General features: G+C 35.9%; 1 protein-coding gene across 2 annotated transcripts in view; it reads left to right on the top strand.

Annotated features, from left to right (window-relative positions):
- The window catches only part of LOC149533153 (hydroxyacyl-thioester dehydratase type-like protein), a 63,009-nt gene extending 46,443 nt beyond the window's left edge, over positions 1-16,566 (top strand). The window contains exons 2-3 of one of the 2 annotated variants that reach the window (XM_089805331.1): positions 15,999-16,081; positions 16,243-16,566. In XM_089805331.1, coding sequence (XP_089661457.1) covers positions 15,999-16,081; positions 16,243-16,342 — 183 coding nt within the window. In that variant the 3' untranslated portion in view covers positions 16,343-16,566. Of the gene's footprint in view, positions 1-15,965; positions 16,082-16,242 lie in introns of both variants that reach the window. The other variant, XM_089805330.1, reaches the window with a different exon arrangement.
- Positions 16,567-17,015: the final 449 nt, after the last annotated feature.

Here is a 17,015-nt window from a genome sequence, read left to right as displayed (position 1 = left end):
AAAACTTCATCGTTATTAGACAACATGCAATACAGGTGTTTAGCTTTGGTGGAGAAGAGTTTGGTGCCATTGGGCGAGGTAAGGAGGGGAAGTCTGTGAATCTCATTGCCACATACTTGGAGAAGTTTGGCTTTTAGCCAGCCTTCCTTGAGCACTGCATAGGTTCTTTTTTGAGACTAAGAGCTCTGGAACTTAGAGGCTAGGTTCTCCCAGGATATCAATTGGTTATCCATAACAAGGTTGCTAAAGGAATGAATGCCCATCCTGTCCCATATTTTTGTTGAACAACCTTGCAGGAGAGCAAGAGGTCTTCCTTTTCTTTCCAAATTCCACCATGGGGACCTTTCTCCACGCAGTTTGTCTCGGTTGTCTATCAAGTCAGCCCCTACCACCCAATGTCTCACCTTATCCCATGCTTTCCAGAGAGTTTTAAAGATGACAAAACCTTCAACTTTAATCTTCCATTTACCTGAGAGCAGGTCATGAATATGCATCCCTTTCCATGTTTTCCCAATACAAGGGACCCCTCTTGCAATGTTATGTCTTATCAGAACTTTCCAGGGTTCACTTCCTTTTGTGGACCTGGTAATCCATTTGGCTCCTAGCGCAATTTCTTGCAACCTTAAATCCTTCAGCCCCATTCCACCTACTTCTTTCCTCATAGTGAAACAATTCCATTTAACTGCATGCCTCTTCTGATTACCTCATCTATAGACCACAAGAAATCCCTAATAATTTTTTTAATGTAGCAAATCTGATTTTGATTGAACAACCAAGCAAAGGAGTAATATATGGTGTATGCTGATAATATCTTTCGGCAAACTTGTACTCTTCCAGCTAGAGATAAGTGATTATTTTTCTGTTTGCTGAGTTTATTGACAATCTTCTCCTTGAGCCATTCCCACATTGAACTTAGATTTAGAGAGACTGAGAATGGTATTCCCAGATATCTCACGATGTGTGTAGGGCCACCCTAGGAGAAACCAAATTTACAATACTATTATGGAGGCTGCTCCTCCCATCCCAACATTATGGACTTGACAATAGATACTCTGCTTCCTGAGGCTTTACAAAATATATACTTAATCTAATGTGTGCTTCAATTCGACTGAAGCTACATTTTAACACTCCCTCTTAGTGAGGAAGAAGTGAATCAACAAAAGAACTCATATTCTCTTGATATGTACACTGGCATCAACCTCATTGATACCTATTAGGAGAACAGGTCATATGATTTCCGGCACTTTAGGACATCAACTTAATGTAGTCTATCAAATAACAATAAATCACAATGTCACAATCTATATCATTACATGTATCATAATCTCCGACACTGCGTGAACAAAACTTAATGAAGTTTGATCATGATACATTCGTTGTCATGACTTCTGACACTCCTGGATAACAATTTAATCAAGTTTTCCATGACAATAGGTCAAACTATTGATAAGATCGTCACCTTACAATAGCTTCCTTCTAATTAGATATATCAATGAAAGATTGTCACCTTTCATGACATATTACACATATATAAAATAGTAACTCTATAAACATAAAAAATAAATGTACATATATATTACAACAATTTAAACTGAGATTCATTCTCAGGAGTTACAATCACATTTGAATCATCCCCACTTTACCTTTGAAATGCTCCAATTTAGGCTTAGAGAGAGGTTTAGTAAGTACATTGGCAGTTTGCTCATTAGTGCTGATGTATTCTAGCTTGAGAACATCTTTGTCTACCATATCTCTGACATAATAATAAGAATTCCAATATGCTTGAATCGGTTGTGGAAAATTGGATTCACTAACACCTTAATAAAACTCTGATTGTCACAATGTATAAATGTAGGTTTAAGGGTGTTCCAAATAGTCCAACTAGCAACTTCCTTAACCATACTGCTTCTCTGGCTCCCATGGAGGTAACTATATCTTTTGTTTCTGTAGAACTTAGGGCGATAGATGATTGTTTTTTGCTAAACCAAGAAATCATAGCTAAACCAAGATTGAAACATCCTGTAGTGCTTATATGATCAATGGAGCTACTGACCTAGTCAGGATCTGAGTACCCATGAAGTTGAATCTCAAGTTGATCGTATTTAAGACCAAATCCAATCGTACCACATAAGTATCATAAGATGTGCTTTGCTGCCATGAGGTGCATCTTAGGTTCGCACATGAGCCGGCTTAATGTATTGGTTGCATAACAAATATTAGGGTGAGTATTCACAAGGTACATTAGTGATCTGATTATCTGTCTATAGTAAGTAGGATCAGTAGGTTCAGATTCGACTTTGTCATTTTTAAGCTTGTGAAGATTTGTTTCCATTGGTGTAGTCAAAGGCTTATAGTCCATCATTCCAATTTGGTCAAGATGTCAATTGTGTATTTTCCTTGGTTTAAGAAAATGTAGTTTTCCTTTTGCCATACTTCTAGACCTCAGAAGTAATGTAGAAGTCCAAAATCTTTCATGTCAAATTTAGCTACTTGATCCCATTTGCATTTTGCATTTTACTATAAGATGGTCTTCACCTGTTATTAGTAAGTCATCAACATATAATACGAGAATAGTCATATCACCATTAGATACTTTGAAATATATATTAGGATCAGCTTCATTTTTGGAGTATCCTAATGTAGAGAGATAATTGTCTATCCTTTCGTACCATGCCTTGGGGGCTTGTTTAAGACCATAGAGTGCCTTCTTTAATTTGCACACATAGTTATTTTTGTTGTGAGTAACAAATCCTTCGGGTTATTTTATATACACCACTTCTTCGATAACACCATTTAGAAAAGTTGTCCTAATGTCCATTTGATGTATCTTCCACCCTTTAGATGCTACAATGGCTATAATGGTTCTAACAGAGGTGTATCGAGCAACTGGAGCAAATGTCTCTTCATAATCAATTCCATCTTTCTGAGAAAATCCCCGAGCTACAAATTTGGCTTTGTATTCCTTTTAATGCTTCTTTAGGGGTTATGTTCTCTAAGATTGAATGAGGACATCTATTTTGAATGTAAACTGTGGTATTAGAGGCTTCAACCCAAAATGATATGTGGACATTTTGGTCATGCATCATGGCTTTGGCAGATTCTATAATAGATTTGTTTTTCCTTTCTGTCACTCCATTCTATTGAGGATTATAGGGTACAAAAAACTCCCTCTGAATCCCAATAGAGGTGCATAATTCTTTAAAGTTTTTAGAAATGTATTCACCCCCATTGTCTGATCTTAGTGTTTTGATTTTCTTCCCAATTTGATTTTCAACTAATGCCTTAGACTCTTTGAATTTGGATAATACTTATTTGATTCCTTAAGTTTTAGGAAGTAAATCCAAGTTTTCCTAGATAAATCATCTATAAAAAATTACATAATACAAGCACCCACTTAGGGAAGAGACAGACTTAGGACCACACAGGTCGGTATGAATAAGTTCAAGTACGGTTTTGGATTTATGTTCACTTTTGGGAAATGATCCTTTGGTATTTTTTCCTAATGCACATCCCTTGCATGTTCCAATATGATCAGATTTTAAACTAGGTAAGCCTATTACAATCTTTTCTATAGATGGCAGGGCACAAAATTGAAGATGGCCAAGTCTTCTACGCCAGATTTCATTTGAGTTTGAAACTCATGGTTTAATGCTAGATTTTGATGATTACAAAGTTTGTACAAGCTTTGATCTCTGAAACCAATGGTGATTGTGTTCTTAATATTAGAGTTCTTGGGCTAGGATAGAACTTTATCTTCTTGAAATGTGATAAGATACCCTTGATCTGCTAGGCCTGAGATTGAGACCAAATTTCTTTTGATGCTAGGTACAAATAATACATCCTTTAGTTGAAGAGTGACTCCGGTTTTCAGTTGTATTGAACATGTTCCAATTCCCTTTACTGGATATGTAGAGTTATCCCCTATTGTTACTTCTTTAGTGGAGTGACCTTCAAAAGTTTCAAATTTGTCCTCGAATCTAGTTATATGATGAGATGCTCCACTATCTACTATCCAGGTATTTTTGTTGGTATTTAGCTCACTTGATAAAGCTAGAAAGAATGCTAAATTTTTAACCTTTACTTCTGCTAGGGCAGCTTGCATTTTCTTTCTGGGCAAACTTTGTGAGTGTGACCAAATTTGTCACATTTGAAGCATTGTACTTTAGACCAGTCTCTTTTCTTGCATGTTTGATTTTCTTTTCCTCTTTTTCTTTTGAATTGACCCTTCTTCCCTTTATTATTTGAATTTGCTTGAAGAGCTTGAATTTCCCCCTCTTGATTTAAACCAATTCCTCTTGAAATCAGTTTGGACTCTTCTTGTATGCTATCATTCTTAAGTTGATCGAATTTTGACAATTCAGGTCTAGAGCTCATTCCATGGATAAAGGTTTCCCAGGACATGGGTAACCCTTTAAGGGCTATTAGAGATAGTTATTTGTCATCTAACTGATTCCCGATGGTTGCGAGATTGTTTTTTAATTCTGCAATTCTCAGGAAATAAGACGTAATAGTCTCTCCATTGTTCATTTCGATATATAGCAGTTGTTTCAAGGTGAGCAATCTGCTGGTGTTATTGATTTCAAATGTAATTTTAATAGTCATGAACATTTCATAGACAGTTTTGAGATTTGATATGGATGGAAGTATGTTATCTTTAATAGAATCTATGATAATCTTCATGGCTTTATTATTATGCCTTTTCCAAGCTGATTTGTCTTGATCATTTTCATGCATTTTCTTATCTTCTTCCACATACACTTCTAATTCAAGTTCTTGTAAAATAATCATAATTCAAATTTTCCATGAAGCAAAATTTGAAGCACCTTCAAGGCTATCTTCCAGTCTTTGTGGTTCACCATGATTTTAATCTGAAGCTTTGATGATAACTGATTATAAATGCTGTATCAGTTTAGCTCTGATACCATGTTAATGTGCACAGGATCTCTGATAGAGTGATATATACAATATTCTGATAATACCGTACTGAAGATCTGATGTGAACAAAATAGATTTGAATATAATATGTCAATTATATATATATATATATATATATATATATATATATATATATATATATATATATATATATATATATTGCAGTGAACAATTTAATATATCAAAGTATATATATGACAGTGAACTTGTAGATGATCGAATGCTGAAGACTGATAATCTAAATTGCTGCTGCAGATACTTGAGATGTTTCTCAGATATCTTTCTCTACAGCAGTGACAGTAATATATATATGTGGCTGGGGTGAAGTCTACATAGAAACATGACTCTACGTGGCTTATGGTCACGTAGGGTCATGTCCCTACATGGACCCAAACATCATTTATAATAACTAACTGAACCGTCGGTTCATTCTGCCGATAAAATAGTATCGCAGACTATATGATGCCTGATGAGAATATGAAGGAAAGCCCAATAAGAATATAAAGGGAAGCCCAATAAGAATAGGTAATTATTATTTTGATTATATGTATGTATGTATGTATATATATATGTGTGATTATGAAAAGAGACATAGAAATATAAGTATATGCATAGTTTAAAAAATCGGCGTTATATCGCCAAAACCGCGGTATAACGCGGGAGTTTGCAGCAGCCGAATATATCGCTGAATATATCGGCAGCGTTAAATATCAAAAACCCGCGGCGATATATATGGAAAAAATCACGTGATAAACCCTAAATTCGGCAAAAAAATCGTTGAAAACAGCATTGAGTGGTCATCAGAAATTTAGGTAAAAATTTTAGGTTTACAACGTTTGATATCTTCACTCCCAACCACATTTGATATGCACACGAAAGTGACTTCTTCCTCCAGTGATGCGGCCATGACCTCCTTCAGTGGCCTCGACAACTTTTAAACTTTATACAGGTGAACGAGTTTATTTTGGACAAGTGAGCGAGGTGCAGGCGGCCACGACCTCCTCCAGCAGTCTGGTTGTACGTGATGATGTTTGGACGGCAGTGTTCAACTCTATAGTTGCATTCGACCTCCTACTCTCGGCATTCGACTTTTCTTGCAGAACTCTTGGTGGTATGTGAAATATTTTTTAATTTTTTTTAAAAAATTAATATATATTCATATTGTAACTTGTTAAATAAAACTATAGATATTAATATAACTATATAAAACTATATATATTGTGTATAAATAATAAAACTATATATTATTATTATTTATAATGTAACAGACTAACAGTAATATAGTAATACTAATTAGTAAATTACTATTAGTAATTTAGTATGATTTCAATTTTAAACACAGTTAGGAACTTAGGATAGTTTTAAATTTAATATCAGTAAATAACAACAGTATAACAAAATTGGAAAGAACTATTAATGTTAATATAAATGTCCCTTAATTATCAGCAAGGTAAATAACAGTTGAATAGTTTTAAATTTTTAATATTAGTAAATAACAATTGGATACTCATTCTATTCTATTTTGCTTATAGACTAATTCCAGTTTATTTTAAACCCGAACAATTGGATAGTAGATCTTACCCTCCTTTTGATAAAAGTTGGATTACAAATCATTAAATTCTATATATTCATATTGTTGCAAATTGTGTTTGATATCAATCTTATTTTATATTTGATTGTTCATTCTTATACTTGCAGAGTGCAGACTTCGAGTGTTAGTGACATACCTATAGAAACAGGATGACTGGTGGTGGCAGAGGTAAGGATCCTTTATGGAAGCGTGGGATCCCGGGCATAATCAGTGGACATGTCGAATGTATCCATTGCCATAAGAAAATGACTTCAGGGATAAGCCGATTGAAATACGATCTTGCAAAGATTCCATGCAATGATATTACAGCGTGTGAAGAATGTCCGAAAGAGGCTACAAGAGAGGCTTTGACAAGCCTACAAAAATATGCACAAAGTAAGGTAGAAAAAAAGAGGACATTTGAGGCTATGGCAGCCCCAATGGGGACTTTTAGTTCTACGGGATCAGAAATAGGTGGAGAGGATTCTTCTATAAGGCCTCGGATATGAGGATCGGTAAGTACGAGAGGTTCTCTAGCAAACTTTTGGATTCCACGTAACACTCCTGGTGCTCAACTCGACTTGCTAGGCACGACATGGAACAAAGAGATGCATGAGAAGACAAGGGTGGCAATTACAAGATTTTGGGTCTGCAATGATATTCCCTTCAATTCTTTATTCAGTCCGTATTGGGATCAAGTGGTAACTTCCATTTCTTTGTCTGGTAAGGGGTTCAAGTCCCCAACTCCCTATGAGGTGAGTGGGCCATTGTTACAGGACGAGGTAAGAAATATTCATCAACTTGTAGAAGAGCAAAGAACAGTTTGGGAATAGAAAGGTTGCACTATTATATCTGATGGGTGGACAGATGGCAGGAACAAGACACTCATCAACTTTCTAGTTGCTTCAGGGGGGCAGCTGGTATTTCTAAAATTAGTTGATGCCTCTGATTAAGTAAAAAATGCAGAAAATTTGTGTAACATGTTGGATGAGGTGGTAATAGATGTGGGAGTTGCTAATGTCATCCAAATTGTGACTGATAATGCAGCTGCATATGTGGCTGCCGGTAGACTTCTCATGGAGAGACATCCCACATTATTTTGGAGCCCTTGTGCTGCCCAAGCCCTTGTGCTGCCCATTGTCTTGACTTGCTTCTTGAGGATCTAGGGAAACTAAGCCTGGTGGAGAAGGTGGTTGAAGATGGAAGGAATATTGCTAAGTACATCTACAATCATACATGGATCTTGAGCCTTATGAGGGAGCACACTGGTGGTAAGGATCTTGTACAGGTAGGGGTCACATGCTTTGCTACTAATTTTCTAAACTTGCAAAGCATATCTGAGACATTGCTAGACCTCAAGCGTATGTTTCTTGATAAGAAATGGTTAGAGAGTCCTTATGCCAGGAAGCCTGAAGCAGAGAAGATTGCGAGGATTGTGTTTGATAGTAACTTTCAAAAGCTGATGGAAGAGACCCTCAAAGTAAGTTTTCAAGTATTCATTGATGATTTAATATTCAATTTTGAAATATTGTCCTTGGCTGATTTTTGTATATTTTATTATGTCTAGGTATCAGAACCGTTGGTGAAGGTTCTACGAATTGTGGATGGGGATAAAAACCCCATGGGGTTTCTATATGAGGCCATGGATAGTGCAAAAGAGGCCATTCAACACTTTTATAGGTCAAATGAGACCAAATATAGCCCCATATGGAACATTATTGATCGTAGGTGGAACCGACAACTCCACCAACACGTTCATGCAACTGCCTACTTCTTGAACCCCAAGTACTATTTTTCCAACACTTTTAAAGCAGATGCAGAGGTTCAAATTGGCTTGGACACATGTATTCGAAGATTGATTGCTGATACGGACCTCTGAAACCTCATACTTGATGAGTTGCAGAGCTACAAGAGGGAAGAGGGGCCATTGTTTTCTTCTCCTGATTGCAAACGTAGGAGATACACCTTGCAGCCAAGTAAAAAAGAATGTGTTTAGTTTTATCATACCGTTCATTTCTCTCGTGAAGTTTATTGGAAGTTTTACCACATTATAAATGGTTTTTTAATTTTTTAATCCTTGCAGATCTGTAGTGGGAAGATTATGGTGCCACAACGCCTAATCTTCAAAAGGTTGCCATCCGAATTTTATCGCAGCCTTGTAGTGCTTCTGGCTGCGAGAGAAATTGGAGTACTTTTCAAAACATTCACACAAAGAAACGTAATAGGTTGACTCAAAAGCGCCTGAATGATTTGGTTTATGTCAAATATAACCTTCTCTTGCATGAGAAGCAGGTGAAAGGGCAAGCCTCATATGAAGCACTAGACTTGGATGACATTGATCCATACTCAGGTGATTGGATTGCTCCTCCTGATGGTGAGGATGCAGATGTTGGTGAACCTTTACTGACAGATGAGCAGCTAGCTGAGTTTGAGAGAGAAGCAGATGAGTGGGATGCAGATGTGGCAGCACGTGAGGAGAAACATGAGCTTGGTCATCCATCAGAGGCTTCTATCCAGCGTGAGGGACCTATTAGGGCACTTGTTGAGGATGTTCCACAACAACTACTTCAACACCACCCACCCAGCAGCAAGGATCTCTTTTGAGTTTTACTTGTAGATGCAATTTATGATTGCTACTTTCAGTTTTCATTGATACCAAGACTTGAACTTAATATGTATTCAGAAGTAGTAGTTTTGTAGAGTTTTGACTATGTATCGAACTTATTTATATTCAAATGTTCTACTTGTTTTTTGGTATACGATTCTAGTAGTATGTTAAATTGTTAATGATTAATCTACTAAGTTCCTCTTGCTATAAGTATAAATTACTGTTTAACTTAAACTTTGAATGATATATGGTGGGTATCTCAATTTTCAAATTATTATATATTCTACAAATTTGGTGCATGTATGCATTTTAAAGCATATTTTAAGAAATTTTATATTTTCAAATGTTCGATAAAAGTGCCGATTTATTGCCGAATTTTTAGCTGAGTTTTTCAAAATTTTTGGGTCGGCCGAGATATTGCCGATACCGAGTTTTTAAACTATGAATATATGTATATATGTATGTATGTACATACATACATATAGCCCAATAAGAGTATAAAGGGAAGCCCAATAAGAACAGGTAATTATTATTTTGATTATATATATATATATATATATATATATATATATATATATATATATATATATATATATATATATATATATATATATATATATATATCCCAATAAGAGTATAAAGGGAAGCCCAATAAGAACAGGTAATTATTATTTTGATTATATATATATATGAAAAGAGACAGAGAAATATAAGTATATGTATATATATACATATATATATTTATGTATGTACATATATATATGTATGTATGTACATACATACATATATATGAATGTATTGCAAATACATATACTTAATCTAATACGTGCTTTAATTTGACTGAAGCTACATTTTAACGAACGACAAAGTGTAAGTCTATTAGAATTTGAAATGATATACCTCTGATATATTGTTGTTTAGCATAATACTTTCCAGATTGCAAAGTTTTGTGTTGTTATATTTCTCTAAGAAAATGTAGATAAATCCGTGGTAGTTCGAATTTTCTTTTGGAATAATCAATGCTGTAAATTGCTTTTCAAAGTTTCTTTTCAGTTGAGTTTCTGTCCATAAGTTTTTACATTTCTGTGTTATATGTTATGGGTCATGGATAATGAGGATAGTCAACATTGATTATTGAGCATAAAATTGTTTATTGTTCTCTGTCCACTGTTCAACTGACATGTTTATTCTACTGTATTGACTAACTAGAAAATAGAAGCCTTAGAATATCCCTTTCAGCCATGGCTCATTTTCTGTACAGTTTTCATCCATATTTGGCCATTTTAGATCTCAACAATAAGTTGTAGGAGGTTTTGATGGTGTAGTGAAAGGAATGAGGAAGAGCAATTAGTTTGGACATGCACTCTACAAAATAGAAAATCTTCTGTAGAAGCTAGTGTTGTTTCCAGTATCTGATCATCAAAATTGAGTAGTGTGCAGTTTCTTGTTTTTGAAACTTAAAAAAACAGAATAATTTGTGTTCACAATGCAGTGTTTTCTTGATAACTGTACTTAATCTCTATACACCATACTACCTAAAGGACTGTTATATGACTGTCACGTAATCTGCCATCTTGAACTGTGTATGCTCACACCACTGCCATTTTACCTAGAAGAAGCTGTCATAAGCATGTCATCATGCATAATAGGCTGTCTTTGACCTGTCCATGCATATTAAATGGCCTTCGCTTACTAAGCCCACCACATTAAACTTTCATAATGCATTATCACTTGAAAAAAACTGTCCTCTGAATTTTTGCTCTCTAGAATGGCATTATGGTACCCTTGTCACTTTTCATAATTGTGCATTGTCCTCTTAACCATTCCTTCACTTCATTGCTTGATAGGTCTGTGTTATGGCTTCCTCATAGACCAGCAAGAAAAAGATTATAAGGTTGATGATACTCAAAATAACAAGAAGCCAATATCTTTCCTGTTCAAGTTGCTTGGAAACCAAATGCTACTTTCACCATGTTTAGTGACCTTATAAACCATGTTAGCCAAGAGGCTACTATAGTAGTAGCCTCAGAGAAAGTGTACTTGATGAAACACCTGCACTCATTGATTTCGTATTGACTGGGAATTCCTTGATGAAGAATTAAGGTCAGCCACACAAGTAAAGGCTTCTCCTTGAGGCTTCTTGTTCCTACATAGGCATGAGGCTCCAAGCAACAATGCCACTGCCAAAATCATGCTATCTGCTGGGAATACATATCCCCTTCTCTTCCTACATTATCTTGTATGTATACCAACACTGCAACTGCTAACTTTCTCACAAATGCTCTGTCAATACACTGTACCCTCTTCACTAACTACTCCATGAATAAATAAAATGCAAGGGTTCATCCCACTAGATTAAATGTTAATAGTAGCAAGGTCTTTTGACAAGGGTTTCGGATATTCCGATATTGACAGTAAAAATCATCAACATAATACAGTCATCTTTGTTAGTTATACACAAAACTTACAGTGAACTCTCATGCTTGATATTTATAAGGCTTTGAGATTTCACAGGGCCCTTTGATGACTATTTGGATCTTTTAGAATGTATCATAATTTCAAACAATGTCCCAAAACTTACAGACAGCTCTTTGGACTGCATATAAAACTTCCTTGAAAACATCTAGCTGGAAAAAGGAGATATAACTTGCAGAAGACAGAAGAAGCATACAAGTTTGGTAATGTGGATTAGACCTAAACAAAATTCTGGAAGCTCTTCCTCTTACCACAATATCCCAAGCTTTAATCCCTTCTTCTGCAATGTGGATGGCATAGCATGAAACCTGAAGTTCCTTTAAAACCACTGCAAAGTGGATAGATAAGATAAAATAAGATTATTAATATCCAACAAAAGATCACAAAAGGTCTATGGGACTGAAAGTTTACAACCAGAAAGCTGACAACAGCAAGAGCACCAAACGGTGTCCGAAAAAAGCAAACAGCAAGAAACAAGAAACAAGAAGAGGAAAGAGGCCAATGCAAAGACTAGGAGTCCTTCATTGGTGAAAAGAAATCAGTCACAAAAGGATAAGACTTTGAGTAGGTAGGAGCCCTGAACTGTCGTTGTGAACCCGTGAAAGAGTGTCGCTAGCGTAACAAGCGGCTGCCGGGCTTGACAGATTTGGAATGGCTAGTAGAACTGGTAAAACTAGACGGCCTTTTCACACCCAAAAGGAGATAAGGGTGTGAAAAAAGGCAGTAATAAGCTGATAAGAGGTATGTCGGTGGGGAAGTAGCGACTGTAAAGTACTAGCATGGAGCAGAGTGGCCTCTTGAAGATAAAGCGCAAGACACCGCTGGTCACAATAATGGAAGAAGGCTGAAAGAGAAGAACAATCCCGTAATAGACAATAAAATCTCCCTCTGATCTCATAAAAGATAGGGCAACGAAAGATAAAGTGAGTCTCCATCTCGATATCATCAGGAGTACACAACTTATAGCTACGTTCACCTCTGTCAATATGATGATTGGTCTGAGCTCGAAGAAGGTGAGAACCAACTCTGAAAGACCCCAGATAGAACTTTCCCATAGTACCGCAACATGGTAAAATCTTCTTCTGCAATCCTGCAACCTGGTGAAACTCAGAGTCGTAGAATCTTATTTCCTTATAGGCATGGAGACTTTTTGATCACTGGTGAAACCAACCCTTTAAATTCATGCATTACCCTAAACTCCCAGAAGAAGTTTTCAACATGGGTCTTGGAGACTTAACAAAAATTACATTTAATTTTTTTAGTTATGTTTTCTTGGCACCTAGGCCCATTTGCAGAAGATTTTGCAAAAGGGACTAAAACATAAAGGATGATCATATATTATCTATTTAAATTTTAGACTAAAGGTAGGACTAAAAAACATTTCAAGCACCTCTATATCTATATCTATATCTATCTCTATATAATGGGTAAGGGCATGGGCGGCATGTATTTTTTTGATAAATTGATGCAGTGAAATGTGGTCTCAGGGAATAGAATATTCAAGGATTAGCAGTACATGCTTTATTGAATCATGTTATCATGGGCTCCAAATTTTATGGTTATGTGCAAGCAAGGTATCTTACCTTGAGATTTTTTGAGCAAATACATTTGGAAGATGTAAAAGGAGACTCATTTTTTTTCGCTAGCTTTCTCCCAACTTGTGCCAAACATGGAACTTTGGACAGAGATCTGAAGGTCCATCAAATTTTCTTTGAAATTATATCTGTAAAATGTGGCTTTGTCAGGCTCGAGCTTAACTTCGCACTTTTCAGAACGTGCATCAATTATTTGTTGACATGCCTTAACATGTTACAATTTCATGAAATGCAATCATTGATGGATATCCAAAAACTAAATTGAGCTGTCATATGTTCTGCTCAGATTTTGTCTCATTATCTCATCATGATATCTGAAGTCTGTTTGTGATTCTTTTAGCACAATTATATTCGGCCAAAGATGGATTCTGCACTTTTTTTTTTTTCTTAATTGGGCTAGACTCTCAATTAAGTTCCTCATGAATCTGACCTTCCCTAAAGTGAGGTAAGTGGAACATAGTAGAGGAGCTTTTTAGAGTTGTATTCTACCTCATTCCATTTATTGAAGTTACTGGATTATTTGTGCAGCCACCTCAAAGTTCATTGTTATCCTTTCAGTCATTGTGACTTCGTGAGCTGGTCTTGTGGATGTTATTGCTTCTGGTCACTGGATTGCCTAACCTAATATGTTTTGTTGTTTGTTGTGTCAGCGGTACCTCCATGAACCAGCCCAGCATCCAACCTGCCTTACCTTGGTCTTACTTTCTAACAAGGTGGGGTCAGGAACGTACAAAGCTGGCTGCAAGCTAGGTGTTCGGGTGAGGGGTTTTGGAGTCAAAATCAAGACCATTGGGGAGCAAACCCAAGGTCCAAGCCAACTCTGCTACCCATGTGGGCTACCTAACCTGACATGTTACCTTTGAAAGATACATTTAATCGTTTTCTTGTAACCTTACCAAAAGTAAATAATCATGTCATTCTAGAGTTTTTGAGGAGTCCCACATCAGTTACATCCAGTCACTTCTTTGTCAATTGTTAACTTATGGTCACAGGCTCACAGCATTTCATCATAACTCCACAAGCGCTTAATGCTTTATCTTGAGTCCCTTGAAACCCTCTTACCAATTATAAAATGAGAATCTTTAGATACATGTCAAAGACATGATGAATGGGCATTTCTGTAGTATAAAGCACAGGGCAGTCCTTCACCCCTAGCTGGATCACACTTATCCATGCAAGCATCTTATTACATGCATTCTGAAAATGACTTAGAACTTAAAGTAACCTCTTAACTATAATAATACGACCTTGTTGTATAAATGCCAACTCAAAATTTGTCAGCATTTGTACAACAAAGGATAAAAGACACCTGCCAACATCACAAATAGATTACAGTATTCGATTTTAAATTTTTTTGTTAGTCTGAGAGGCATAACTACACTGGCAGCAAGGGGTTTGTAATGAAGTGAGTGGATACAAAGACCCCTAAGCATAACTGTAATGTATAATCATATGATGTATTATGCAAGAAGTTTTACAGTTTTTGGTGTTATTTCTGTAATTTTTTATGGTTTGTCCCTTGCATCTCGATCCTATCTTCCCTTATGCCATTTATTGGAATATGAAGTTCCTGTATATCAAACCTAAAATGTGTTGTTTTATCCTTCACCAACCTAGCTTTTCATTTTCTAGGGAATTTGTTTTAGCAAGTTTTCAAATGGCGATTTTTTCCCTTCATAGCTACCTCATTCTCACTCCACTTCGTTGAATATAGCCCTTATCCACATTCTAATCATTAATCTTAAATGCTAGGTGCATGTATTGTGTCACAATTATTTAAGATTTTAAAATTTAGGCTGTACCATTTGCTAATGTATTGGTAATTCAAAATAAATTACTCTATTTTTGCATTTGACTCTCATTTTCATCATGCTTACTGAGAAGACTATTAGCCTTATCAATTGTTTATTTTGAGAGCCAACTCAAAATTATAATAGCTCTTTCTCGAGCCTGTGCCATATCGGGCAAGGCAAACCCTTTTGTCTGGTAGGCAAATACAAGACTATTGGGTCTTTAGACACTTTATCATTTGCAATGCTGGGTTGATTCCTCTTGCAATTTGGAGAGTTTCTTGAGTCAGGAGGATCACAATTGAGGGGCTGACTTGTATCTACCTGCTAGAAATTGCAAATTTGGCATGTTTTTGGGCCCACGAGTGCAAACAAATCAATCAAATTATTATTTTAAAATAGAAACATCGCCTATACTGTGGGATATAGCTGGGTACATCCCTGTACAGCCAAGTGACATCTTGCTCTTGTTTCAGGTATCCCCACCCATATGCGTGCATATAAGTATACGAGTTTTTGTGTCAAGTTGTGAACGATAAATATCTTATGGTTGAAAGTAGGGGTGAGGTTTAGCAGTCCTGCACCCTTGCCAAAGATACTTTTGTACAAATGCAGTAACCTTAGTGACCTAATAACTATTGCCAAGATTTTACAATGTGCAGTTACTTATTTTGAGATGGATAAAAAATGGAATTCTCTTCGATTGTTTTACACTGTAATTCAAGGCATTTTTAATATCCATGACATGATAGCATGCAAGATGCTTCATTTGAAACTAAAAATTATTGATGTTAAGATTGTCTAGACATATTGTTTGAATTAACTTTTACGTAAAATGAGAATGCAGTGCCATGGCCTTATGTAGAGGACATGAAGGAAATCTTTGATTTGGGCATGGTTTGTGCAATAGTCAAGCTGTTAGTTTGTTGGAAATTTGTGATCTCGTTGCCTTACTTTGATCTGTTTGTTTATCTGATGATGCAATCATATAGCCAGGGGCAATTTATGTATCCCAAACATTGCAGTTTAAGGCTCCCGTTTGCATTGAGGATAGACTACTTGCTGAAGTACAGGCATTACAGCTGAGGGAGCATCGAAAAAAGTACAGGTGTGTCGCACTCTATTGCCTCTATCCATTTAAATTTATATTTATCAAGATATTAGCTCTGTTCTTCAATCGTTCAATGCTGTTATAAAGAAAATAAAGTAGATATGTATATTAAGATTGTCAATTTTATAAGTTAATAAGATTGTGACTTTTTTTTTCAGAGTGAGGTTTGCAACCAAATGCTTTATTAAGGAAGGGATGCTTCTTGTCCTTGATGGTGAAGCTGTAGCTCTGTTGCCAAATTTAGATTATGCAGGGTGAGATGGACTTTCACACCACATTTTGTATCTTAAATGTTTTATCTGATCCATTATCTAAGCAAAGGATCTCCAGGTGTAGTACGTTGTGACAGGCTGGTGGTTTGAGCCTGGGGATGTTAACACATTATTTAATTTACAGGAGAAATTCATTGTACTTCCTTTCATCTCATTGCAGTTATATACACGATTAGTTATTCCATTTATTTTATCACAGGTTTAACACAAGTGAATTCAGGTAATACTCTTATCTATTTTCTGATTCTTACTAGTAGACTTTTTGAGTTTTCTCTATATCCTCGAATGGTCACAAGCTGAACAAACCTGCAAACCATACGTACTGAGTTGCTACACTGTTATAAACTTTATATGATAAAATTATATGCTGAAAGTATTTTTTAGTTTCTATTAGACACATGCTACCAAATCAAGATCATTTGATTGGCTCCAGAATAGTCTGAAAATTTGAGTTTAAAGTCAGTTAAGTTGTTGTAACTTATGATACAGCTTGAATGTTTAACAGTACCCAAACTCATCAATTTGGCAAGAGCTCTCAAAATTTCAGTACATTGTTTCAATCACCTCACCATTATGATGCTACGGCAAATTGAGACATCTGTTGCAATCATAATCTAAGATTCACAGAGTGTCTTTTTTGGGGAGACTAAAGAGAACAG

Source organism: Cupressus sempervirens, chromosome 10, assembly GCF_028749045.1.
Source record: "Cupressus sempervirens isolate cs-2001-9-10 chromosome 10, ASM2874904v1, whole genome shotgun sequence".
NCBI lineage: Eukaryota > Viridiplantae > Streptophyta > Pinopsida > Cupressales > Cupressaceae > Cupressus > Cupressus sempervirens.
Note: the sequence above shows the minus strand (reverse complement) of the source record. Positions and strands in the feature narration are given on the sequence as shown.